Source organism: Elephantulus edwardii, unplaced genomic scaffold, assembly GCF_000299155.1.
Source record: "Elephantulus edwardii isolate Elephantulus edwardi_28Jun2011 unplaced genomic scaffold, EleEdw1.0 scaffold00216, whole genome shotgun sequence".
Lineage (NCBI taxonomy): Eukaryota > Metazoa > Chordata > Mammalia > Macroscelidea > Macroscelididae > Elephantulus > Elephantulus edwardii.
This window is the reverse complement of record NW_006399966.1, coordinates 4329175-4355533: the sequence shown is the minus strand read 5'-3', so window position 1 is coordinate 4355533 and position 26359 is coordinate 4329175. Positions and strand designations below refer to the sequence as shown.

At 54.3% G+C, this 26359-nt stretch overlaps 1 protein-coding gene across 1 annotated transcript in view; it reads right to left on the bottom strand.

The window, feature by feature from the left end:
- Window positions 1-351: 351 nt before the first annotated feature.
- HDAC5 (histone deacetylase 5) overlaps window positions 352-26359 on the bottom strand; it is a 29969-nt gene continuing 3961 nt past the window's right edge. Inside the window, exons 2-25 of the mRNA XM_006897850.1 lie at window positions 23502-23573; window positions 10729-10988; window positions 10496-10640; window positions 10289-10403; window positions 9781-9911; window positions 9481-9627; window positions 9281-9393; window positions 8830-8961; window positions 8409-8631; window positions 7242-7453; window positions 6745-7023; window positions 5894-6059; window positions 4998-5131; window positions 4553-4673; window positions 4073-4122; window positions 3839-3946; window positions 3376-3431; window positions 3137-3224; window positions 2054-2173; window positions 1712-1809; window positions 1419-1537; window positions 945-1078; window positions 625-709; window positions 352-521 (exon numbers count right to left, since the gene is read on the bottom strand). Of these exons, the coding sequence (XP_006897912.1) occupies window positions 352-521; window positions 625-709; window positions 945-1078; window positions 1419-1537; window positions 1712-1809; window positions 2054-2173; window positions 3137-3224; window positions 3376-3431; window positions 3839-3946; window positions 4073-4122; window positions 4553-4673; window positions 4998-5131; window positions 5894-6059; window positions 6745-7023; window positions 7242-7453; window positions 8409-8631; window positions 8830-8961; window positions 9281-9393; window positions 9481-9627; window positions 9781-9911; window positions 10289-10403; window positions 10496-10640; window positions 10729-10988; window positions 23502-23573 (3278 nt within the window). The remainder of the gene's footprint in view (window positions 522-624; window positions 710-944; window positions 1079-1418; window positions 1538-1711; window positions 1810-2053; window positions 2174-3136; window positions 3225-3375; window positions 3432-3838; window positions 3947-4072; window positions 4123-4552; window positions 4674-4997; window positions 5132-5893; window positions 6060-6744; window positions 7024-7241; window positions 7454-8408; window positions 8632-8829; window positions 8962-9280; window positions 9394-9480; window positions 9628-9780; window positions 9912-10288; window positions 10404-10495; window positions 10641-10728; window positions 10989-23501; window positions 23574-26359) is intronic.

The following is a 26359-nucleotide window of genomic DNA, read 5'->3' as shown; positions in this document are numbered from 1 at the left end:
AATGCAGGAAAGTGGTGTAGGATACAGAGTGGGAGGGGGGCTGTAAAGGGAGCAAACTTCCAGAGCTTGAAGTGGGAGCCACAGGGGTGGGGGCCTGAGGCAGCTTAGAGGAGGAGGGGCAAGGCTGAGAGACCCACACGGCACACGCTGTTGAATGTGTGACTTTTTGTTTTTAATAGAAAAAATAAACAAAATCACAATGATGAAGCCCAGAGGGGTAGGGCCTGGGGCGTCACAGGACAGGCTCCTGCTCCATGGGCTCCTCTGTCGGCCTGTGGGGACAAGCACAGGGAGGGTCACTGAGCTGGGGGCATCAGCAGCGGGCCAGGGCGAACAGCTGGATGTGGAGCCTCACCTGGGGCTGTGTTCCCGGGCAGCAGCAGCCTGGACCTGCTCGGCCCCCACCGACAGCAAGGCCATGGCACTCACAGTCTCGGCCTCCTCGGTCTCACCCGCTTGGGCCTCTCTCAGGGAACGGCCCAGACCTGCTGCAAACCTCTGCACACAACTCCAGTGTTTGCCTGTGGAAAGGACAGGACACCCTTACCCATATACCCCTGTCCAGGGGTTCCCACAGTCCCACCTCCTTGGCAAGACGAGCACTAGGCCGTGGTCCCCACATACTCTGGATCTCAATGACTTTCTCTAGCGTGGCCACGGCGTTAATGTTGGGTTTTTGCTGCAAGACTGCCTCGTCCAAGGGCTGTAGCTGGAAGGAGAAAGAGAAGGTACAGGGTAGGAAGTCAATGGGGATACCGGCCCCTCTAAGTGCCCCAACATACTCCACATACCCTTTTTGGCAAAAACAAAAGCATAGCTTTTCTGGGGGTGCCTCAACTAAAAAGCCCTGGCCCCAGTTGTCCTCAAGACTCAGGTAGACGGGTCTCCACCCCCTCCCCCGACCCACTGTCCCTGCCCCCCCCCCCATTCCCTGCACTCCTCACCTCCACACTGAGCAGAGCCGAGACACAGGCCTCTGAGGCATCACAGATGGCGGTCAAGTCATGGCCTCCTTCCAAGGCCAGCACCACCCGGCCCCCTGCCAGCGTCATCAGCTGCCTGGTCAAGTGGCCAAAACCTTTGGGGATGAGTAGAGGAAGAGGAGATAGTAAAATATGGTCAATTCAAAGAAAGCACGAGAAGAAAAAACCACGAGAGGTAAAACAGGATGAACTTAATGAAAAAATACACTTGCATGCTGACTTACAAGGAGAGCAGTAAAACATGAGAAATCAAGTATGTACGGCTCCAAGGGATGCACCCCAATCTGCTTACCTCCAAGGCCAAGGCTGGCAGGAGAGCATGGCGGACCAGGAGCTACCAGGATGTCTAGTGCTAGAGCAGCACCTAACTCCCCACCCCCAGCCTGTGCAATCCCTTCCCTGTTCCACAACCTCCCACTCCCCCAGCAGGCTCACATCTGGCGGTGACAGAGTAGCCACCCAGTGGAGACAGATGTCCCTCAACAGCGTCAAACCCGGCAGAGACCAGGACCATGTCAGGAGAGAATTCGTGGGCAATGGGCATCACCACTGTCCTGCAAAGGAATGGCCCGAGCTGACCTGCCAAATAACTGAGGCAGGCCTTGCACCCCCACTCTCGTCCCAGATGACCCCCCACCCACCCACCCCAAACTGAGTGCCTTCTGCCCTCCCACATTTGGGCCAGGGCAGGGGCTCCCCATCCCTCCCACACCCTCCTCAGCCCCCACCTGAAGGCCGTCAGGTACTCCACGTCTCCGATGGGGGGGTCCACACCTCCCGTCCATGCCACGTTCACATTGTACCCCAAGCCCGGCCCTCCGCCAACCTGGCACCAGGGTGGGGGGAGGGGATTATTCTCCCTGCCTGGGGATTCCAGACATCGGTCTCCACCCCCACTCTTTCCTCTGGTCCTCAGAGCTCAGTTCTACCCAGAGGGCCTATCAGGGCTGGGGTGGTTCTAGGAACTCAAGACTCCCTGGCACCAGCATCACCATATGTTCCTCCCTGGCTCCCTGCTGATCCAATTCTGCCACCTCCCAAGTGCCCACACTTGGGCCCCAAAACTGTACCTCTTCAGCTGCCCCACTGCCTGGGAAAAAGTTCCCATTGTCATAGCGATGCAGGGAGATGTAGAGCACAGAGGGGTCGTTGTAGAATGCCTGCTGGGTGCCATTGCCATGGTGGATGTCCTGGTCGGGGTAGGGATGGCGTCAGGAATCTGGCCTGGGCTCTAAACCAAAGGTTCAAACCCCACTTGTCCCCTACACTCATCCCACAGTAAATTCTGGGGATGCAGCCCATTTATGGCTGTAGGGCTTTTGAGTTCTGGTCATGACGGTAACGCACGCTTCCCTAACAGGTCTGTGGATATGTCACAGGACACCAAGCAGGAAACAGAATGGGTCATAGGATAAATGTACCAGAGCTTTCTGTAAAATCTACTTAAAGCTTTGGAAAAAAATTTTAGGGTACATTAAACAAAAGGAAATTTAACCAAATAAAATCTGAAAAATAATTCAACATGTGCATACAATTTTAAGCCAAAGTTGGATTTACAGTGACATCCCCTCTGCTGAGGATGACTTCTGGCCCTTCACCAGTTGACACAGAGTAGGGGTACCCTTCTCTCTCCATTAGAGGCAGGAGAATTTAAGAAGCACAGTGATGTAGCAAGAGAAGAAATGCTGGGGTCAAGTGTCTGAAACCTTGTGCCAGTATCTCAAGCTAAGTGACCTTGAGGAGGTGGCCCAGTAGGGTAGTACTTCCGTCTATAGGAATGGACATTATGATTCCTATCAGAGGTGCCCAAAACATTGCTGTGTGTCAAAGCCTGGTACAAACCTGGCCCCAATAGTGTGCTCTGCCATCCACACTCTGAATGGCTAAAGCTGCAAGGGGGTGGGGCGAGATGGAGCAGGAGCTCAAAACCCCCCTCAGGAAGGAGGGAACTCCACGGAAATGTGAGGATACACTGATATTTCAGCAGGTGACATGTGAGTCAACATGATGGGCAATTGAGGCAGGCCGCACAAGTGGCCAAGCCTGAGGAAGAGTAGCCTCCCTGAAGGTGGTGCTGGCGGGAGCTGCTGGAAGGCTGACCCTTGTCCCAGGTCTGCCAAGCCCTGCCCAGCCCCCAACAGCCCACTGCCTACCCAGTCCACAATGAGGACCTTGCCAATGTTCAACTTCTGCTGCAGGAGTTTCGCTGTGATGGCTACAGAGTTGAAGAAGCAAAATCCCCTAGGGGGTGGGAGAGAAGAGGATGGAGAGGTCCGTGTCAGTGTCATCTTGGTTCTGAGCAGAAACTGTTCTATGGGGTATCCATCTGGCTTGAGAAGGGTGCAGGACTGAGGTCAAAGGGTCGTGTGCAGGAAGGAGAGTGGGCACTCACATGGCTGTAGACTCCTCAGCATGGTGCCCTGGCGGCCGGATGATAGCAAATCCGTTCTGAAAGGGTGGCAGGTGGGGACAGACAGGAAGGTGAGATCACCAGAGGTGCAGATACAGAGGAGAGAAGTGCAAGACGGGCAGGGAGGACGCTAATCAGAAAAGCATCCTCAAACACACAGCTCTGAATGCCAACCATGGCCCGGCTAGGCAGACAGGCCCCATCTTTGCCCTTGAGACACTCAGGAGAGGCTCCACATTCTGGTGCCTCTTGGCTGGTTTTGCCCCTTATACCTCATCCCCTCAGCTGATCTTAGAAATGGCCACCTCCTTCCCACCCTGGCACCTGAAGGCTGAAGTGGTAAGGACCAGCACCTCCCTGAAAGAGAAGCCATACTGTCCCATTTCCACTCCTAATGAGACTCACGGACAAGCAGGAGGCACTTAGGCCACAAGGATACACTCACCTTGAGCTCTCCGGCGGCCACCTTGAAGGCCAGCTCCACCAGGCAGCCCACTGCCATGCGCACGGCACTAGAGGAGTGCATCTCATTCCACACGGTGTCACTGTCCACCTACAAGGGTGGAAAGCAGGCTTCCTGACAGCAGGCCAGCAGCCCAGTGGGTGGGTGGGTGGGAGGGAGGGACCAAAACAGGGAGAGCTACCTGCCCACCCCCACCCCAACACATGCCCTACTTACCCCAATGCCCCCACATGGCAGCATGGCATACATCTTCTGACTAATGGGGCCTGCAGGGAAGAGAGTTAATTATCTGGAAGTTATCTTAACTGCCAAGGTTACAGGTTGGGGTCTGCAGAGGGCAGTGAACTCAGCCACCAATTAAGACCTGGCAGTTCTTCTGTTCTGGAGGAATATCCAACCTCCGAGGGGAGATGACATGGAGAGAGGGGAAGGATGGCTTGTGGAAAGGGGCAAACCACACCCCCATCCCCACGCAAGCTTGTCCCTGCCATCCGCAAGGTGCTTCTCATAGTCTGTGAATGCGCCCCTTGGAGATGGGCACCGTGGCCTCTGCGCCACCTCAGCCAAGGGAATGACTGGCCCATTGTCAGTACTCATCTGGCCATGCCAGTCATGCGGTCTTCCTGATCCCCACTCCCTCATGCAAGCAGCAGCCCTCCTGGGGTCTTGGCCTAGCCTACAACCCTGCTGGCTCACCAAGCAGCTTCTTGCTGTCCAGCTTCTGTCGGTTGAGGGGGCTGGTCCCATACAGCAGGGTGTGGTATTCTGAGTGCACTGTCTGGATCTCGTCCAGCGTGGCCTTGCGGCCCCGGACCCGCTACCAGAGGAGGCAGAAGGCACAGGTGAGAGGGGGCACTGCAGGCCCCACTTTTTCAGTGCCTACAGCTTCTCCCTGCCCTCCAGCCTGGGGCACAAAGCCACCTTCTGTCTCCAGAAGATCCAAATTTCTTTGGAAAAAAATATCCCCTGTTCACCTGGAAACCCCCCCCCCCCCTTACTCAGCTGGGGACCATGGAGGAAAACAGGTTGCAATGGAGTAGCCAGGGGACTGATCCCAGATCAGGGTTGAGGAGAGGATGGAGAAGAGTGAAATAAAGCCTTTCAATGATTTAAGTCAGGGGGCTGGCAGCAGGGCCCCTACCTCGCACTTGCTCAGCAGGCCCGTCTCCTGCAGCCGAGACCAGATGCTCTGGATCCGGCCAGCATGTTCAGGGTGCACGTGCGTGTTCCCACACATGCACTGGTGCTTCAGCATGAAGGTGTCATAGACCACACCTGGGACACATGGATCTGTTGGCCAATGTTGCTCCAGGCTGGGCTTACGCTGGCCCGACCATCCTCCACCAAGCTCTCTCTCCCAAGTCACCCCCACCCACCCTCCCATACACCTGCCCCTTTCTCCTCCAGCTTTTACTGTCTCTGTTGTTTCCTCCTGAACTCCCTTTCCTCCATTGTCAAAAGCCTCCTCTACCTTACCTAGGTACCCTGACACCTCCACTGCCTTGACCTCTGCTTCCACCACTGTGCTCACAGGACTGAGCCTGGCTCATGGCCTGGCTTCACTTCTACCTTCTGCCACAGCCCCTCACCCATACTCCCTGGAGAGACAGAGTGACCCTCAGATATGCCTGTGTCCCCGCAGGGCCTCTTGGAGGTCATCCAGCCCAGCAGCTGGGGGCTGTTTGGGGCAGGACTTTAAGGACCAGACTGAGCTCACATTCTTGACCTCCCAAGAAGTAGGAAGGGACCCAACTGAGATCAGAGGGGCTCTCTCCACCCAGGTTCCAGAGCTGGGTGACAGTGCAAATGAAGATGTCCCTCAGTGGTAGAGAGACCAAAAAATTTGCTTTTGATGAGTAGGGTGCTGACCACCCTCCCAGCTGGAGGCCTGCCACCATGGGAGGGGTGGCCTTCTCTGTCATCAGCAGTAGAGAGGAGCAGGGGCCCGAGGCTGCTTACAGGGCCAGACGCCTGTATCTCCCTGCCTCCCCACCACCAACATTCACACATCACACAGCAGGCAGTGACGGGGCTCACCTGTGGTGAAGAGGTGCTTGGTGGGCTGGTCTGGGGGGCTCTTTATTCCCCCAGGGGCAGCGGGTGAGGACTGAGTGCGGCCTAAGGCCTGGTGGGGCACAGTGGCCAGACTGAGGGGTGCCTGGTACACCTGTAGTGGCTGCAGCTGCTGGGCCTCTGAGAACACCTAGGAAGGAGGAGCCAGGAGGCACGGGGTGAGGCCTAGTCAGAGATGAAGTGAGACAGGTACCCTCAGGCCCTCAAGATGGGACCAAAATCCAGCCCTTCTCTTCCAAGTCTCCAGTTCCCCCACCTCCTCCTCTTCCTCCCTCCAGGGACTGGAGAGATGCTCCAATCTTGCCATCTCCTCAGGAGATGGTGAAGGACTGGGAGGGGGATGTGGTGAGTCACACCAAAGAGTAGCATTGAGGTAAGAGGCTGGGAGGGATGGGGGTGTTGCGAGGGGGCGGGATGAGTCAGGCCCGGGAGGGCTCGGCTGTGTCCGCAATGAATGGAGTGTGCGTGCATGCTAGGCTCAAGGCAGACTGTAGTAGCAGTGGGGGCGTGTGTGTACACACGCGCAAAGGCTCACACAGGGACCGACGCACAGCCTGCCCTACGCAGGCAGACACGCAGACACACACAGTCACGTGGACACACACAGGCAGGAGCAGCCGCTGATGTGGGGAGGGGGCTAGCCAACTGGGATACAATCAGGGTTCTGAGACCAACACAGGCAGCTCCCTCCTTCCCACCTCTCCTTGCCCTTTCCTTCCTCACTTTTTTTCCCCTCTTCTACACAGCAGATTACATGGAGGAGGAAAAGCCAGAGGAGCCCAGGGGTTGGGGTCGGGGCCAGGAGGCGCAGGCACCTTTTTAAAACCAGCACTGGATTCTTCTAGATCGGGTCCTTCCTCAGCCCCGCTCTCGCCCTCCTCATCCTTGACCTGGATGCAGTCCTCTTCCTCCTCCTCCTCCTCCTCCTCCTCCTCTAGGTCCTCCTGGGTGCTCTCACTCTCTGTGGAGCCTTCCCTGGGCATGGTCAGAGCTCCCTCTGCCAGGAGCACCTCCTGCTGCTCTGTCAGCTCCTCCTCGGTCTCTTCGGGGTGAGTGGTGGGCTGTCGAGGCAGCTCCCCAGTCTTGGTGAGGATCTGGGAGCACAGCCGAGGGGGCGGTTACCACATCAGGTGGGAGGTGGAGCCGCCCCAGCAGTGACCCAGGAGTGTGTATCCTTTCTCCCAGATCCTAATCCACCCTGAGCATCTACGTGAATAAGGACAAAAGCCAGAGAGCGCCTCTGAGCGGAGCCAGCGCGGAAGTGCAGTCCGGAAGTGCCCTGCCCTCGCCCCCTGCCTTCCAGATTGCATACCTTGCCGAGCTGCAGCTGCTGCTGCTTTTGCTTCTCCAGAAACTGCTGGTGCTGCTGCTGCATGACCAGCTGCTGCAGGGCCTGTGGGCTCTGTGGCAGCGGCGAGGACTGCGTGCGGCTCAGCGGTCGGTGTCGAGGGAGCTTGCCCACCGTCCGCATGCTGGTGGTCATGCGTTCGCCTGTCACCAGTGGGGACTGCCCATGCAGCGGCACTGCGAAGTTGGGGTGGGGGAAATAAACATCACTGTCAGGACACCAGACTCCCCATCCCATACCAGGACTCTCCCTGCTGGGAACACAGTCACCTACACCCACGACACTTGGGAATAAAACCCCAGAAGGGCTTGGAGTGCCCTGTCCCAAATCAGAGCTCCTTTCTTCCCTTTCCTCAGGCTGAGAAATCTGACAGCTCAGAGCTACTGTTTCAAGCAAGCTTTCAGGATTCACCATTCTCTCTAAGACACTTGAATTAATTTCACATGTGGTCTCGGGCATTCCCTGTTAGAAATGAGTGGCTCTCTCAACAGGAACAAGACCTCCCAGATCATGGATCCCACCACGCAAGCCCTGGGGCATGACCACATGTCTTTCAAGCAGCCCCTTTTTGATACTAACAAGTATGTAAGGACTGACTTAGGCCAATCCCATAGCAATGGGCCACCCAAGACAATGGACCATTTTCAATGTGTTCCTCTCTACCGAGATTGTGCTGTAAGAATAACACATGCTGAATTTCTAAGACCTAGCATTAAAAAAGAATATAGCATCTCACTGGTAACTCTTCATAATGATTACATTTTGAAAGGAGGTTTTAGGTACACTAGGCTAAATATGTCATTAAAATTCATTTCTTTTCTTTGTCTTTACATTTTTAACACGACCACTAGAAACATAACATTGCCTATGTGGACTGTATTTCTAACAGGCAGTGTGGCTCGGCAGCATGAGATTCCTGCCCTGAGGCAGCAGGTTTTGACAAGAACAGTGCTACGTATATAGCAGGTGTTCAGTAAATGTTTGTCAAATTAACAATGCTGTTGGAACAGTTGAAGAGCTGAAGAATGTCCCTGGCTACTTCTTCCTGAAAGCTGGTCCTGTACTGGGACCCTTGAGGAGATCAGAAAGGCCCTCCCACGGCCCCCCATGGCACACTGGTGGCCTACTCACCTGCAATGAGGGTGCTCTGCTGCCGGGCCTGCTCCAAAAGCAGCACGTGCTGCAAGAGGGAGGCGTGCCCATGGGGGCTCGTGTCCCCCTCTAGCGCCACACCCAGCAGGCAGCCTGGGATGGAGGATGTGCTCATGAACTTGCTGGTCAGTGCACCACCCTGCCGCAGGGACTGGAGGGCCTGCCTCTCGGCCTCTTGCTGCGTCGACAGCTTCGGGGAGGCCTGGTGGGGCATGGAATGACAGGTAAGGATACAGGTAATAGTGCTTCCCATCATGCCATCTTTATAGTGGCACCTCTCATCACCTTGTGCCCAGCCTCCAGCTCTAAGGAGCCATCTGGTCCTGCTCAGGACCTTGGGAGGGGGCATCCAGAACCAAAGCCAGGGAGAGGACAGGGTGTGGGTCTGGCCGGCACTTACGGTGAGGTGTGAGTTGGTGACGGTGACGGTGGCCTGCAGCCCTAGGGAGATGTTGGGCAGAGAGGGAGACGTGTAGAGGCTGAACTGGTTGGGAGAGCTGTCCAGAGGGAGGGCCCGGTGCTGGGGGAGCATCTAGGGAGCAGGTGGGAGAGACAGGCATGAGTGTGGCCAAAGGAGACAGTCAGGGTGGGGATGACGTCAAGGTTTCTGAGTGGTGCCCAGCTCCCCCGACCCAGAGCCCCAGTGGGGGTGATGGAGAGATGACAGCCCTTCCCAGGCCTGTTACACAAATGTTTCTGTAGGACAACAAGTCCAGGCAGTGACCCGCCAGCCCATCCATTTGGGTAGGGGTTTCTGCTTGGCACTCTCGGAAAGACAGGAAGGAGCCTAGTCTTCCATGGAAAGAGGGCAGCTCTGTCCCAGCCCGCCCTGCCCGCAGCTGGGCCTGTACCTCAGTGGGGATGTTGGGGACGGAGCCAGTAAAGCCGTTCTCGGCGATGGTGCTGTGGGAGCTGTTGGGAGAGCTGGGGCCAGAGCCTGGTGCGCTGTTACACACGGATGACACTACAGGGAAAAGTGGCTGTCACTGGGGCCAGCTCTGTCACCCCTACTCCCAGGCCCTCAGCCAAGAGACACAAGAGGAGTGCTTACCACCAGGCCCGGCACCTGTGATCTCAACAGCTCTCTTCTTAAAGGTGCTAATAACAGTTCCATCCTTGCGGCGCAGGAGGGGACTGCTTCTCCGCTCTGCCACCTTCTGCTTTAGCCTTGAACGTACTTTCAAGTTGGGTTCAGAGGCTGGGGAGAAGGCAAGTATGTCTCAAAACCACCCCCTGCACCTGGCACACACCTGCAACCCAACTTGTGCCAGGCTGGCTCATGCAGCTGCCCTGCCCTGGCCTCATGCCCACCTCGACTTCTGAGGACCCACATCCTGCGGGGCCAGCTCACCTGTTTTGCGGAGGGGGAAGTCATCGCGGCTGTCGTAGGGCCCAAGCAAAGGCAGTTTGTAGGAGGGAGGTGTCCCAGGGGGGCCACTCTGGGGAGGGGAACTCTGGTCCAAAGAAGCATGGTGGGCTCCCCTGGAGGGTGGGATGGAAGAAGAGCTGGGTTACCACTCAGTCAGCTGGACCTGCCACCTGGCAACCTACATTTGGGGAAAACCCACAAGATGGAACCAGTCAACTGGCTGCTCTCGCTGATGCCACCCTAAGCAACCCCAACTATGCTCTGCAGGGTTTTTAACAGCTAAGACCTAACCAAAGTCGTTCTTCTGAGCTGCCCCTGGGCAAATCCAAAGCTTCAATTTTTCATTCAGCAGTCAAGCATTTAACATTGGTGCCATTTAGAGACCCTTCCCAAAATATGTGGGATAAGAAATGGATCTTTTGAGGAGAAACCAGGATCCTTATCTCCCAGAAGAGAGTGAGGCCTGGATCTGTCCGCCCTAGGCTGTTACCAGCATTTGGGGTGCTGCGGGAGGGAATGGTTGAGGCCGCCCGGAGTGGGCTCCTTTGACTTTGACAGGAGGAATTCTTGGAGCCTCAGCTTCACCTCAGTGCTGGCGATGGCACCTGTAGGACAAGACACAGCTGACCTGGGTGCTCAGGACCAGGGCCCCAAGGCCAGAGGAGGCGGGCAGTGGTGCGGGAGGCGCAGGCCTTACTCTCTTTGCTCTTCTCCTTGTTCCGAAGGATGAGCAGCTGCTGCTCCAGCCTCTGCTTCTCCAGCTCCTCCTGCCGCTGCTGCTCCCGCTGCCGCTGCTGCTCCCGCTCCTGCTGCCTCTTGGCGGCCAGCATCTCCTGCTGCTGCTGCAGGAGCAGAAGGGAGGAAGGAGGTGAGCCAGGGCCCGGGCGGGGGTCGGAGGTCTGGGCAGCCCCCCGCGCCCCCCTCGCTCACCTTGAGGTGCTTCTGCAGCTGGACTTCGTGCTGCCGTGTCAGGTGGTCATGCTGCTTCTGGAACTCAGCGAACAGGAGCTGCTTCTGCAGCTGCTGCTGCTGCTTGAGTGCCAACAGCTCCTGCTGGAGTTGCTGCTCCCGCAGCGCAGGGTCCACGGGGCCTGCCAGAGCCCCCCGAAGCTCCACAGGGCTGGGGCTGCCTCCACTGCCACCTCCCATGGAGCTGGGCATGGCTCCGGGCAGCACCGGCTTCACCTCCACTGTGGGAGAAGGAGGCAGGCTGGGTCAGCGGGGCAGGCCACATCCTGGCAGCCCCTGCACCCAGGCCCGGGCCCCCACCCCACCCCAGACGCTACCAGGCACGACTCCCGGATCCCAGCCTGTATGGTCTATATTTAATGAAACAGCATCATTAAATGAGACGAAGTCCTGGGAATATACAAAATCTCCAAGCTCATACCTGACGGACGAAGAGGGAATGGAGTGGGGGTAAGAAATCAAGATGTGGTCATCATTTTTCTTTCCATGTACATGTTATTAACCTCAAAAGTTAACATTACTTAGTATTCCAGGACCAGCATTTTATACGAGGGACTCATTTAAACCTCATCACTCCTTATAGGAGGTTGTTGCTGTGCACGGTCAAGTCAGAACTAACCCACAGCTGACCCTCCAGCAGGTTTTCAAAGGTAGTTAATCACATGGGAGAAGACTGCCTGTCTTTATCCTGCTAAGCAGGTGGTGGAGTCGAACTGTGTACCTTTGGGCTGCCAGTGCAACTCCTTACAACTAGGCCACCAGAGCCCCTTTACCTATAAAGTAGGGGCTCTTACTACACAAATAGGGTAATGCTGATGAGGAAGCAATCAGTGGTTCATTGAGATTTAAGGAATTTGACTAAAGGCATACAGCCAAGTGACTGCAGTGTTTGGCTTTTGAAGAAATTGTTCGGGGAGGTTTTTTGGTTGTTTTGTTTTGTGTTTTGGGTTTTTTTTAAGAGACTGTTGTAAAAATATTTATGACATAATATTTCCCCATTCAACATTTTTCATGTGTACAACCCAGTGACGTCAATTACAATCATGCTGTGCAAGCATTGCCAATAATTTTGGTCAACTTTTCCAACAATTTACCCTTCTCTCTGCCTAATGCCACTTCCTCCACCTTTCAACATCACACCCATCCCCCAAAGCAGCCTATACTAGAACAGAAACTGAGGCACAGAGGTTGGTTCCAGGACTAAGCGAGCTGGGGACCAGGGTTCTTGCAGACTGAGGAGCCTGTGGAGACCTGGACATGGCCTGTCCTCTGTCCCATAGCCAGCTGGTTCTGACAGAGGGGGGAAGGGTGGGAGGAGCCAGAGTCCTCAGGGAAAGGGGTGCAGGGCAGCACCAAGCCAGGGACAGAAGGGAGGCTGGGAGTCAGACTCTGCTTCCTTTGCTGGATTATCTCCTTTCAACAGTTTTATTGTAATTACCCTGAAAATGCGGCTATATATAGAGTGAGCCAAACAGCAGCTGTGCCTTGGGGGGAGGGGGGAGTGAGAGAATGGGCGGGCAGGGAAAAAAGGAGGAGGTGGGAGGAGGAGACAGGAAAGCAAAGGGAATCAGACAGGAAGAAGGATGATGGCAAAGGGGAGGGCTGACGCTGAGGCAGAGATGACAGAACTCTAGTGCCAGGGAGTGCCCTCCGGGAAAGGGTAGGACCTGTGGCGGTGCGAGGTGGGGGTGAGGCCTCGGGTCCAGTCCCCATGTGGACAACTGGCCGAGGGGCCTCAGGGAGTGGCAAAAGGTTCCAGTGGCTTATGGGAAGGCTAGGTCTTGACCTCTGACTCCTGTGCTCTGTTGTCTGGTTACTTCCCGCCACTACCCATGGTTGCCAGGGCAACTGACCAAACACCACGCCAGCAGGGAGCCCCAAGCCCAGCCCACACCCCCACAAAGCCTCCTGAGCCAGCAGGAAGGAGGAAATGAGAGAGGTGGGAGTGACCCCATCTTCCTTCTTTTCCATTTCTTTCTCCAAAGCAAGCCCTCAAAGAAAGCCTTCCACTGCTCCAGCCCAGGGAGACCACAGGGAGTGGGGATGACTCTCCGGTGGCAGAGGAGGCCATCCAGGGCAGCCCTGGACAAGGATAAACTGACGGCTGGCTATGCTAAGAGAAGCTCAGGCTGTGGGCCTGGATCTCACTAGGGATTAGGCCCAGAAGGAGAGTCACTAAGCCAGGGCCAGACCTGCGGGGAGCCAGAGTCCTGTCTCCTTCATGCCTGAAAGCAACCTCTGGGGCCCCTGGAAGGAAGAAGATAAAGCCAGCTCATGCCCACAGTTCCCTTCTCCCTGAAGCACTGCTAGGCACATTCCTCCGTGGTTTACCAGCCAGCCAGCCGCACTGACGACTCTGCGGCCAGAGGCCAGAACCACATCTGCAGGAGGGGCCAGATGTGGCCAGAGGGTGGGGTCACTCACTCTCCCTTCTGACCCATGTCCTGTCCTGGGAGCAGGAAGAAGGGTCCTTAGGAGTAGCAGAGGGCTTTTGTGGAGGCCACTGGCTTCCTTTGTGGAGTACAAAGCAGGGGTGGCAGCTGGGGGTGGGCAGGCAGCCTCAGGTCTCTCCAGTCCCTGCAGCTCTCAGCAGGGGAGGCCGTTAGCGCCCAGAAAAGGTGGGCTTGGCTGCTGGCACTCTGACCACATCACCAAGAGGCGAACACGTTTCCACCTGCTACTCCAGGCAATACTGGGACTGCAGGCATCAGATACCAGTCTGCCCATCCAGGGAAAGGCAGGGGTCCAAGTGGTCCTGGCCTTCCAGCACATATCCCTGCCTGCCTCCAGCTGCAGCTGCTGCCAGAAATGCTGACTTCCTCTGCAGGAACGCTGTAGGAGGGCACAGGCTCAGAAGAGGGTATCTCCCCCTAGGGTGGCGGCTGCTGCCACCACTGCCACTGTAAGGCCCTGCGCTGCAGTGGGAGCCGCAGCCCCATTGGTATGCAGGTGGCAGGGCTGCCAGCGGGTGAGCAGCTCCACCACAGCTCGTTCCCATGCATGCAGGAAGTGCGGGCGACTGGAGAATATTAATCTGTAGGTCCTGTGAGGCCTGAGTATCCCGCAGCCCCCAGGGGTCTGGCTGGTAGCAATCTGGCCTTATGAGAAGGAAGAGGTCATAGGGAGGGGGGCAGGGAGGCAGCTGGAGTCACAGAAGGGCAGAGGGACTCCAGAACCTGAACGTAATCAATCAATCAAGCACGTAACCTAGAGCCTAATGGACTTGGAGCTCTGGTTGGCTTAGTGGTAAGGAACTGCACTGCCATCCCAAAGACATGCAGTTTGAATCCACCAGCTGCTCCGTGGGAGAAAGATGTGCAATCTCCTCCTGTGCAATTAAACTGCCTCCGAAAAGCCACTGGAGGATCAGCTATGGGTCAGTTCTAATCGTACACTGATACAACAATGGCCTGCATTCCCTAGAACCCATGGTTTCTGCCAGCTTGGCAAGAGTAGGGCAGCTGACAGGAGCTGCCGTCCGACAAGCACCTGGAAAGGGAAGTGGGTGTGTCATAGTATGAAGAGGCTCCTGGCCACCTCCTAGCCCACCAAAGAACGGAGGAGGAACTCCGGCAGAAGGGTAAGGGGTGGGCTGCTGTTCTCTAGAGGGAGCTCTGGTTGGCAAAGAGCCCCACTAAGAGGCCAGGTAAGGTGTCAGGTGGGAGGTCAAGGTCCTGGGTTCTACCACACCCCAGTGCCTCAGGCTGACAGAGAAGCGAGGGCCACAGAGAAGTGGCCACACAGCAATACAGTGACTCCTGCAGGTGGATGAGGGACTGTGGGGAGGGGTCTACAGGCAGGCTGTGCATCATCCTACCCACCTCTGCTCAATATCTGTTCCCTTCCGGGGGACTCTGACCACATCTCCTAGGAGTGGCAGCAGCAGGAAGAGGAGATAGCAGCCTTTGTCCCCAAGGAGCTGGGGCCAGCTTCACATTTCCAGCCATCGAGGGGCTCTGCACGTACCCCTACCTCAGTGCAGGCTCTGGCTCCGAAGGCCAGTGCGCAGGCGCAGTGATGGGCAGTGATGACACCTAAGTGATGCTTCACTTCTAACCAGCTGGGTCCCGTGACCTCCATCAGACCAGTGGGGGCTTCTGAGTAGATTCTTACCCACAACAAAGGATGGGTAAGGCTGAGGCACGACCTCTGGGGCTGCTGCCAGCACAGTCTTAGGCTGGAAAACAAAGAGTCCCAACACAGGGACACCGTCCCCAAGCAGATGAGAAACTCTAGAATATGAGAAAATAGGTTTTTGCAGCATCTTAGACAAAGGCTCAAAGTCAGAAGCAAGTCTAGTCTCCTAGTCAAAGCCAAGACTTCCCCCTGGAACCTGACAACCTGTGGTAGCTCCAAGTCCTCTCAGAGACGCGGACATCGATCCTGAATCCCATGTGGAGAAATAGTTTCTTAATTGTGAATGGAACTGTGTCTCCCCAAAAGATGTGTGTAAATCCTAACCCTATAACCTAAAACGAAGTCCACTGCTGTCAAGTGAATTGCAATGCATAGTGGTCTGGCAGAAGTGCCACGCAGGGATTCCCAAAACTGTAACTTTTAAAAAAATTCTTAGTTATGATTTTAATGAAAGTCTGCATAAAAGCGGGGTTTTCATTCATTCACTATTGCACAAAACTGTAAATCTTTATGGAAGCAAACTGCTCTTTCTCCCAGAGAGCAGCTGGTGGGTTTGAATCACAGACCTCGGGGTTAGCGGATGAGTCTATTCATTACCTTGCCACTAGGGCTCCTTCTAACCCCTTTATACCTGTGATTATCATCTCTTCTGGAAAAAGGTTTTCTTTGTTATATTAAAAGATGCTGTGAGAGTAGAGTGTGATTTAAATCAATCACCCTTGAGATATAAAAAGAGACTGTTGTTTTTATGTGCCATTGAGTAGGAACTGATTTATAACTGACCTTCTTGCGGATTTCCAGAGACTATAAATCACAGTGGGAGGAGATGGTCCAACTTTCTCCTGGAGGAAACGGGTGGATTTGAATTGCCTACCTTTGGAATGACAGCACAACTCACTATCCAATAGGCCACCTGAGCTCCTTATAAAGAGATTAATATGGAGAAGAGGACAAAGATGGAGGAAGACAGATGCGACAGGAAGATCACAAAGGAACCAAGGAACAAGGACCTTCCTCCAAAGCCAACACAGAGAAAGCCTTTCTCTAGACCTGGTACCCTCCATTCAGATTTCTAACCTCCTAAACTGTGAGAAAATAAATCTCATTAAAGCCACCCACTTGCAGTATTTCTGCTAGAGTTGCACTAGGTAACTATGGCAGTTCTCACTAAAGACGTCCTGGAAGGACAAGGAGGCACAGTGAGAGGATGGTGAAACTTCTCTCACGTACTTCGGGCACGCTGTCAGGAGAGGCCAGTCGCTGCAGAAAGACCTTATGCTGGGAAAGATGGAGAGATGGAGGGTGAGAGAGAGGAGGACCCGCAACAATGGACTGGCACAGAGGTTCCACCAATGGGCTTGAACAATCACAGATGGGGAGGACGGCGCCGGACAGGACAAGGTGCAGACCTGTGTTCATAGGGTTGCTCTGAGTCACAGCTGACTCGATGGCAACAACAGCAGCTGCTAGTTACAGAGTGTGGGAGGAGGAGAGGGCCATGGTACACACAAAGCAGGAGGCAGAGGTACATTAAATTCATTGGAATAGCTACAGAGGAAAAAATGAGGTCCCAGGGGATAATCCCTGGATCTGAGGAGCTGCCTTTAAAAAAAAAAAGGTGAGTGGGAAAGGGAGGATGTGTGTGTGAAAGGGATCATTTAGATCATCTACTCTGATGCCCTTCTTGGACAGAGGAGCTCTGGTGACCCTGCGGTAAGAGTGGTGCTAACTCAAAGGTAGTGTCTCTCTGGCAGTTCAAATCCAACAGTCAGTTGACAGGAGAAAAATGGATAATCTCCTCTTGTGTGATTTAAAGCTTCCAAAAACACGCTGGAGGGTCATCTTCAAGTAGGTTCTGACTTGTCAGCAATGTTTACAAAGTTTACAGATGAGGAAACTAGACCTAGAGACTGACTGTGTAAGATGGCAGAGATCAACGAGCCGTGGAGCAAGGGGTGGGAAGCCAGGCATCCCGGCACCCAGGCAGGTCCCCTCTCCACACACACAAGGGCAGCCTGGGAGGGGAGGATGTGAAAGGGGTCTGGTCCCCTTCATGGTCTCAAGAGAGGAAACGGCATTTCAAACTCCTCAGCTGATGACACCATAACCCCTCCCCACCATAGATGACTTTCCCATGATCTATTTCTGGGTTCGTACATGACTAGCGAGCCCAATTTAGGCTCAACAGGTTCTGCCACAATTCAGACAGATATTACCACATGTGCAAGTGAGGTATGACTCTCACCTAGCAATTTTTGCAAGTCCTCAATTCATGTGAGTGAACACTCATTACCTAATGGTTAAGAGCCAGCTAGAGAGCACCACGGTTCAAGTCAGGCTCTGCCACTGACTCGGGCATGGTGGTGAGCACCTTTCTGTGCTCATTCAGGCATCTGTGAAATGGGAGTAATAACAGTACCTGCCTTCCAAAGTTGCTGGGCTCAAGAGATAATCCATGCACAGGCGCTTGGCCCAAGGCCTGGTAAGATCTCAAGAGATGTGAGTCAGGGCTATTATTAACATGCTGGATCTTTGAATTACATACAGGCAGTCCCCAGATTACCAGTGAGTGCCATTCCTAAAACTCTTTAAATCAAATTTGTGCATAAATCAGAACAGTTAGGTGTGGTTTGAATTTAACATCAGTTAGTCGAACGCTTGTCTTAGTCTATAAGGTGCTGTATACCACTGAGTCAGAACCGACTCATAGCTGACCCTCTGGCGGGTTTTCAGGAGAAGACTTCAACACAGGAGAAGACTGTCCACCTTTTGTGCATAAAAACCATTAAAGTAATGCTTCCCGAGACACTATCACATCTTTAATGTAATAAAAGAGTAATAATAATAATAACAACTATGTTTTGATGTACACACATCAAAACAAATACAAAATACAAAGTACCATTTGTTACCAGGAACCAGTGTATGTATGCACTCAGGATTTTTTTAAAATTTATTTTATTTCATTATTTTGTGTGTGTACTGTCAAATCAGATCTAACTGGTACAGGAGGAGATTGTTCCTCCTTCTCCAACAGAGCATCTGGTGGATTTGAAGCGTGCATCTCTGAGATTGCAGATGCAGCTTCTTGCCACTAGGCCACCAGAGCTTGCCACGGATTTTTAACATAATAGGCTTCACAGGGTACAAAGATAACTACAGGTGTAGACATCAGATGTTCAAGAGTTGAACTCTCATAAGCAGGGACTGTGTCATTGATACTTTATATCCTGGACCTCTTTGGCCAGTCTAGTGAAGTCTACAGACTGCTTCTCAGAATAATACTTCTAGAATGCACAAAATAAACTAATAAGCGTTACATGGGTCCAAGTTCACAAATGGCTTGGATTCTATCTAAGAATGCCAGTTTCAGACCCCCTGCCAGAGTGAGGCCTTAGTTTGTGTTACAGACTATCCTAAGGCCACTCTGTGCTCGTCCCAGTCAAAGTAGGACAAAGCGGTCAGCAGCTGTGACCCAATGCACATGGGAGGACACTAAAGAATAACTCTCCTCTTAACACCAGCATTTCCAGACCAGCCACTCCATCTGCCCCTCTGCGGCTCAGCTTGCAACAGCGCAATCCCTCGGGTCCTCAAAAGCCTTACTTAGCACAGACATGTGTACAAGTTGTGATCCTTGCTCTCGGGGCTCAAAGCAGTCAGACATTCTAGCTCTGTTTCTAGCCTCACCATCTCTCACTGCAGGTGATTCATCTCTCCCCAGCATTATCCCAGATCCTTCCAGAGAAAGGGATTGGAAATCTTAAGTCTCTCTTTTCTCAAGGCAAGAAGGAATGTAAAACTGCTTTCAGAGACAATTAGAATGTCAACACAGAAGGGCCCTGGAGATCCTCAACTCATCTTCCCTAGTTGACAGAAGAGAAATGTGAAGCCAGAGAGAGAAAGATTTGTCCAAGGTCACCTGGAAAGAAGATGGAGGAACCAGGGCTTAATCCCAAATCTTCTGGTTCCTTCTCTGCCTCCCACTGGAAAACAGAAGGGAAACCCTGCGGGCTGCTCAGAATTTAATGAGCGATGAACAAGGAGCCAAGTTCTGTACTAAGCATCCAGGAACTAGACAAGGACACCTGGTTGGCCACCAAAACCCCAGGGCCAGGGAGGGAGTGGAGCGCTGAACCTGGAGGTCCACTGTGACTCTAAAGGTGTTCAAGCCTAGACGGCACAGAGCCCAGAGAAAGCACAAAATGTCTTTAACTGGTGAAGACAAGCATGGTTGCTGATCTTGGGATGCTGGCTGGAGACATAAACTCCTTTTTCCTAGCCCAGCTATTTCCAGGAAACACTTGGGCACAAAGCTACAGACAATTAAAGGCACATTAACATTGAGTCTGCAGCTGTTGCTGGAACTATGTACTCTATACTGAGCTGGGGTGGGACAGAGGGGCCATTCCCACCGAGCCTCTTGTCATAATCCCCGACCCTAGCTGGGGTTGGGACACCTGCTTCCTGGCATCTCAAAACATCCTCTCCAGGCTGCTGGAAACTGGACTCCACTCTGGTCTGCAGTGGGTACAAGACCTTTCTCCCTGGAGTTCCAGAAAGAAGTTCACTGGATGTTCCCAGGGTGATACCCAGTGGTAGGATGCTGGGCCCCATGATCCCTGTCCACAGAGATCTCAGTCCATGCACAAAGACCATTCACACCAAAAGCATTTGCTGATAATGCTGGTTCCTCGGCCAACCTACAGGATCAAAACCTTTCATGGCAAGGCCTGGAATCTGCATTTTAACACATCTTCCTGAGAATTCTGATACAACAGAAAGTTCTGAGAAGCACTGCCCCACAGAGTCCCTGGGCTGTCCACACTCCCTTTTGCTGCTGACCCGACAGCTGTTACAGCTGTGTATGTGGACACGGTTAATCAGATTTCCTATCTGGCAGCTGCACAGCAGAGAAGGGACAGCTGAGGGCCTCAAAAACAAGAAGAGGGGATGAGGTAGGAGGGGATGAAGCACAGGAAGGCTTTCTGCCCAGAAAGGGGTGTTCAATTGTTCCTGGGGCCCTTTCTCCCGCTGAATAAGGAAAACAGCTAAAAAAGTAGTTCCAAGTGTTTCTTGGAAACAGCCTCCTCGCAGAAATCTCAGGAAGGGAGCTCTGGTGGCCTAGTGGCAATAAAATGCATTGCAATCCCAAAGGTTCAAATCCACCAGATGCTCCACTGGAGAAGGAGGGACAATCTCCTCCTGTACCAGTTAGATTTAATTCAACAGTACAGAACAAGAAAAGAGGGTGGGGGGAGAAATCTCAGGAGCTCCCTAAGGCAGAGTCCTAGGGCTCTAGCCTCTAGAAGTGTGAACTTTGGAAAACCACAGATGAGGCCACACATAAGGTCACCCAAGTTGCATACAGAACAAGGACACTCATCTAAAGGGGCAAATTGAGGCTAAAATCTAGTGTACGTTCTAGTTGCCAAGCCATGCACCCTCACATGGGGATGCAGCCACCTAGAAGAAGAGGCACTGTTTAAAAGTTCGCACAAAGACACTTCTGTGTGTGTTAGTGGAAACCCTACACGCGGACTTGAGTTTAAATCACAGCTGATACTTACTCTGGTACTTTTGCCAAATTCCTTAACTTCCCATTTATAAAAGATAGCTATTAATACCTTGCTAAATGAGATATGGTAAGGAAAGTAGTCAATATCCTTGTCATTCATAGTTTCCTGCCCTGCCCTGCTTGGGAAAGTTCAGGCCTCACCCTACTTACCTCCCTTGCACTCCTACACCCGCACATACCCCTCATAGCCTGAATAAAAATATCCAGGGAAAACACCAAACCTGAACTCCATGGCATTTCCTGACATCCATCGCATCCATTCCTAGCACAAGCAGGGTCACGCCCTCTTTCAACAAGGAAAGGGAACACCCCCTTCATACCTTCTCGTAACACTCTATGCATTGCTCAAGCATCCACTTAAGCCAGCCCAGAACAGTGGAGAGAAAATCCAGGGCCCACAGAATGGAGGGCAGGGATTCCCCAGCTCTCTGTCCCTGGAAAATCCACACCAGAGGCTCAGCTCTCAGGCTCCCCTAGCTGGTCTGGCAGGATAGTGCTGATGCCGCTATGCACAGAGTTGTTGGGGGTGACAGGTAAAGACCTCGAGGTCAAGGAGGACCTCTGATGACTAGCAGAAGCTTCGCTCTGTCCCCTTCCTCAGGGTGGCCAAGGCTCTGACTCACAGGGACATCTCACCATAGCTGGTTATCCACTAGAGTGCCAAGCCCCAGAATAGAACCCAGGAATCCTGCCATCAGCCTTGGATACCAGCCACCTCGTGCCATCATTCATTCATCCATGTGCCAGGCACTGTGCTGGGTGCTGGGAAAACAGCAGTGAGCAAGACACCCTGGAGAGCAAGGGATGTCCCTAAAATAGGGTTCCAAAGATCTGCTGCTGGAGGAAGTGGTCCACGTCCACCCTGGAGAACCCTTTCCCCCAGTCCCTTGGGCCAGAAAGGTTTGCACTAGACACTACCCATGAAAGCGACCCTGGACACCTGCTCTTTCAGCCACAGGCTTTTGCATCCTGTCTGGAGACTGATCAATAGATGAGGAGGGGAGGTTGAGGGTAGGGGTGGGGGTGAGAGTGGGGGAGGGAAACACCAGGTTGTGGGGGGCGGCTGTCAGGGCTGTGTTGTTTATCTGGGGTGGATTTTTTTTAACCCAAAGGTTAAAGCGTTTCTATTTGAAACATCTGTTTACATTCCAGAGTCCAAAAAAAAAAAAAGGCAGCCGCGCTCCAGGCCTATATCTGTCCCCAGCCACGTCACAGACACAGCATCAGAGCTGCGCAGGGGGAACATTCTTAGCCCTGTCCCCAAGCCGCTGGGGTGACTCACCCTCTCTCCTGCCAGCATGGACTACACCACCGCTTTGAGGCCAGGCAGTCCCAGGAGGGGAAAGGGACCCAAAGAGAACTGGCTGGGGATCTATGGAGGGGCAAGCAGCCTAGAGAAGGCCTGGAAAGTGGTACCAGTTTGCAAGGTTTCAGAGCCGAGCAAACAAGCTGAAGAAGAAAGTTCAAGCTAACTGCAGGCGACTGCGAGGAGGCAAGGGACAGCAAGGACAGAGCAGGATTCGCAGACCAGGAGGATAAACAAAACAACACAGAGCAGCTCCCAAGCAGACGTTGCTCGGCATGGCCAGCCCTTTGCTTTCCAGGAGGCTGCACGAGTCCCTGGAGGCAGTGGGACAGGGGTCAGCAGGCGGGGCCTTTAGCTAGAGCTGTAGCCGCAACTAGATCAAGGCTCCGACCAGCCCCGTAGGTTTAGACCCCTATCTCCAAGGACTGTAGAGCTGGTCCTCAAGGATATGCCCCTCTTCCAGGGAACCCTGCAGCACCGGCCTCCAGGATCATGTCCCTCATACTTGGAGACGAAAGGAGCATCCCTGCTCTGGAAGATGTCAGACCTTGTTCCAAAGGTTTTTCAAATCGTCCCAAAATATGCATCTTCTAACATATCCTAGTCCAGATGTAACCTTTCCCCTGGATAATTTGGAGCCAAATCTCAGGTGCCTACGGAAGCATCCAAAGCTAGCTACCCTCTTCTAACCGAAGACATGAAACCCACAACCCACATATCCAGAGGCAAGAGTCCCCACACACACAAGCGCACGTGCACACACAGACACCCACACTCAAATGTCAAGGTACTACCAGGAGGGGCTGAGGAGGCATGAGTCCAGCAGGCCCCTCCCTGGAGTAAGCATCTTGTGGTGCCGGCCTGGTGGGAAAACTGTGCCAGAAAAGCTTGATGCTGCCAACAGGTTCCTGGGGGGGGGGGGGAAGAGCAGGGAGTGGCCCAACTCGGAAGGACCCCACCCCCAGCCCAAACCAAGGGCCAAATAAATGTTCCTGCTGAAAAGGTGGTATGGGTTTGGGATTTCTGAGCTCTTCTGACCCAGGGTAACCCTCCTTACAAAAAGGGCATAAACAGAAGCAGAGCAGAGATACAGCGGGAGTCAGAAGCAAAGGCAGCCAAGGCCCCATATATCCTAGCTGCCAGCCCTCAACCTCAGTCCACCACAAATGCACTGAGCCTCCTTCCCAAGCATCTGATTACCAAGAATCAGTGGGGAACTTGTGGAAGTCACTGCACTTTACCCCTGCTCCCTAGGACACAGGAGGAAGAGCTGTGGGACCTTTGCTTTTGTGGACATCCCAGGTATGACTTCTTCCCCTGTCCAGGCCTGGGGAGCAGGCAGCTTGGAGACAAGTTGCTGACCCACTTCCTCCCCTCTGACCACGATGCCAAGTAGGCCAGGATGCTCTAGTAACCCCTGGCCCCCACCAGGGATGCTGACCCTGCCAGAGGCCAAAGGGATTCATAGAGATGCAGGGTGCAGTCATGGGCGTAGTGGGAGAGCAGGCTCTGGGCCAGGGAAGACCTGGGCATCAGGCCAGGAAGTCCCCCTCTGGAAGTATATATAGCTACCCTACCTCTTGTATTTGCAACAAAGCCCACAAGAAAGATCTAAGCAGGACTCCATCTGCTCAAGGCCAGGAGCCAAGTGTTTCACTCCAGGGGCCAGGATGCCCAACAGGAGGGAGCAGACAGGGACACGGAGACACTTACCTGCCACTGGGATGCTGTGTAGGGACGTCCGAGGCAGGATTTCCAAGGATGGTTCCCGGCCTGACATTCCATCTGCTGAGAAACAGGATTCCGTCTCATAGATGGTCTGCAGCATCTCCACGAGCCCCTGGGCCTTGGGCACCAGCAGCATGCCAGGGAGGGGGCCGCCTGAGGCGGGAGCCAGCCAGTAGAAAGGTGGTGAGGCGGGGGCCCCCACTGCTCCAGGGCTCCCTCAGGCCACTACTGCCAGGACCCACACTGTGGGAGGTGCCTCATCCGGCCAGCCGGGTGCTCCCAACAGCCAGAGGAGCCCAGTAGGCCCAGCTCTCCTCTGGCGGGGCACCACTGCCACCCTGTCTCCTGTTCCCTAGCTGGGGTGTCTCGGAGCACTCAGGAGACAGGAAGGGGAGCTCGGAGGGCAGGCGGGCTCTGTGTTCCCTCCCCACGCTGGGTGACAGCTCTGGGCCCAGCTCCCTGCTCCTCCTTCCCGAACGAGCCGCCGGCAGCTGGCAGGAGACTGAAATAGCAGTTGGGGGAGGGCCCTGTCTATAAATAGGTGGAGCATGCTCAGGGAGCCGCCGGCTGGCTGCCAGGGCTCCTGGCCTGGCGGAGGCCCCATGGGGGGAGGGGGAGGCGCGTTCCTCCCCAAGAGGAAGCGCCCAATGAGGGGGATGGGGATAGGGAGGGCCTGCACTCAGGGCCAAGGCCACAGAGCTAGGTGGCCAGAGGCTGGCCTGGGATTGGGCACAGGCTGGGGTACCGATCTCAGAGCGGCTCTGGCTGCTGCTCTTGGCAGGCGAGGCTCTGGAGCCCAAAAGCCAGATTCCATCCTATCTTCCTTCTTGTCACCAGGAGCAGGTAAAAGGAATTGGAAGAGTTTGGGAGGGGTGGCAGACAGGGCCACCTGGTGTGACCTTGCACCTTCCCTAGAGCTCTCCTAACAACCAGATGGGTGTCTGGGTAAGTTCTGCACAGTCGTCCACCCCCCTAGGGCTAGGAGCTGCTTCCTCACTGTCTCAACCAGCAGGGAGACCTCTAGGAGCAACTAATGGCATGTCCCTCCCATCCGCTGCCCAGCTTCCTCCCCAGCAGGCTGCACTCTTCCTTGAGTGGGCCTTGGCCTGACCTAAGGAAGAGGGACCTTGTGGCACCTGCCCATTCTCAGAGCACAGGTAGGGTTTCCCTGGCAAGGTGCCAAGGGTGATGCTCACGTGTCTCATTTATTCTGCATGCAGACCTCAGGGGCAGGTACTAGTAGAAAAACTGAGGCACCACTGAGTAAATGGGAGGCTGGGGAGAATGTCTGAGGCACAAATCTGACCTCAAATCACCACAGCCCCCCGCCTCCCATGTGAGGGAATATCTTCCCCCAGCTTCCCGTAAACGTGCATTATAGCCTCAGTGCCAAGTAGGAACAGGCTTGAGGCTGCAGTCCTTCTCATAACAGTTAAAAGGCAGCAAGCAGCCAGCTTGTTCCAGCCAGTCTCAAGCCTGGCAAAACAACCCCTGCTCCTGGGTCTAGCTAGACCCTAGGGTTGAGGCACCATGAGGACTGGCAGCCCCTTCTCCTCTGGCTGTGCCTCCTACTGGTGCAGAGTTCTCACTTGGCCCCCTGACCTCACAGGAGCCTTTTAATAGCCTGGTTATTCCTGGGTCTGTATCCCCCTCCCCCTTCCTGATGTCACAGTTGCTATTTTGGAGCCCCCTCCTGGCCCCTCCTTGCCCCCTACTCTGGGCATGGAGCCAGGGACACCTGTCCTCTCCTGGACTGGATGACCTCACGGGAGCCCAGGAGGAGATGGCCAACCAAGGACACAGTGGGTGAGGTTCCTAGAGCTGAGCTTCCCAGCTGGTCTCTGCCTGCTGACCTCAGGTGAGGGAGCATACGGAGCAAAGGCTTTCTCAACCTGACTCGTGGGTCTGTGGTGGAGGGGTGAGAGGAGCACTGCACCAGGAACTAAACAGGACCCTGAAACCTCTGTCTGCCAGGGAAGACTGAAGGAAGAAAAGGTGACAGAGCAGCACTCTTCCAAGGAGTGTGGAACTGGTAGACATCTCAAGGTAGGTCTGCAGACCCAGACCACCACCCCTGGCCCAAGCCTTGCCTCAATTTTGTTATCCCAAGTAACAAGGCTCCCCTCTGCCAAGTGAGTGATGGGTAATGGATTCAAGGGAGCCCAGAAAGCCAGGGGCAGCAAGGCCCTCAAAACTCAGGACTCCACCCATCCATGCCAGGAGCAACCAGAAGGGCTGGCTAGCCCAGTCCTGGCTCTCTCTGCTGCCCCAGGGTGGGGGTGCGGGAGATGGGGAGGGAGGACTTTTCTGGAGGACAGAGAATTTGTCAGTTGCCATGATTCAAATGCAGGGTCCCCAGAACCTGGAGCAGCCAGAGGCCAAAAAAGAGGGCTTCCTGCTATGGGAAGACTAGAGCACCCAGGAGACCAGGCAGCTAGAGGGGGGCCCAGAGCACCTCTTAGCACTGCTACCACTTCCAGTAACAGTACAAAGTGGGAAATGAAGTATCAGACACAGCCAACCCTCCAAGCAATTCCTGGAATCCTCCAGGGGAATAACAGTGGGTCTGGGGTGCAAATGTCTTTCTTCTCCTGAGAATCAGGTAATGCTACAGGATCCTCAAATTGGATCTGAATCCTTCCTTTTCCCTTGATTTCTTCACGTCTACCCACCCAGTTCCCCAATATCTCATCCCATAAACCCCACAGAGCAGGGGTCCATGAGCTAGCACCAATCCTCTCAGACCACATTGACCTTGTTCCCCCCTCCCCCCACCCCGCTTTGAAACTGGATAGAAAGAGCCCAATGTTGGCTCTTTGAACTCTTCCAGGTCCCTTTCCTGG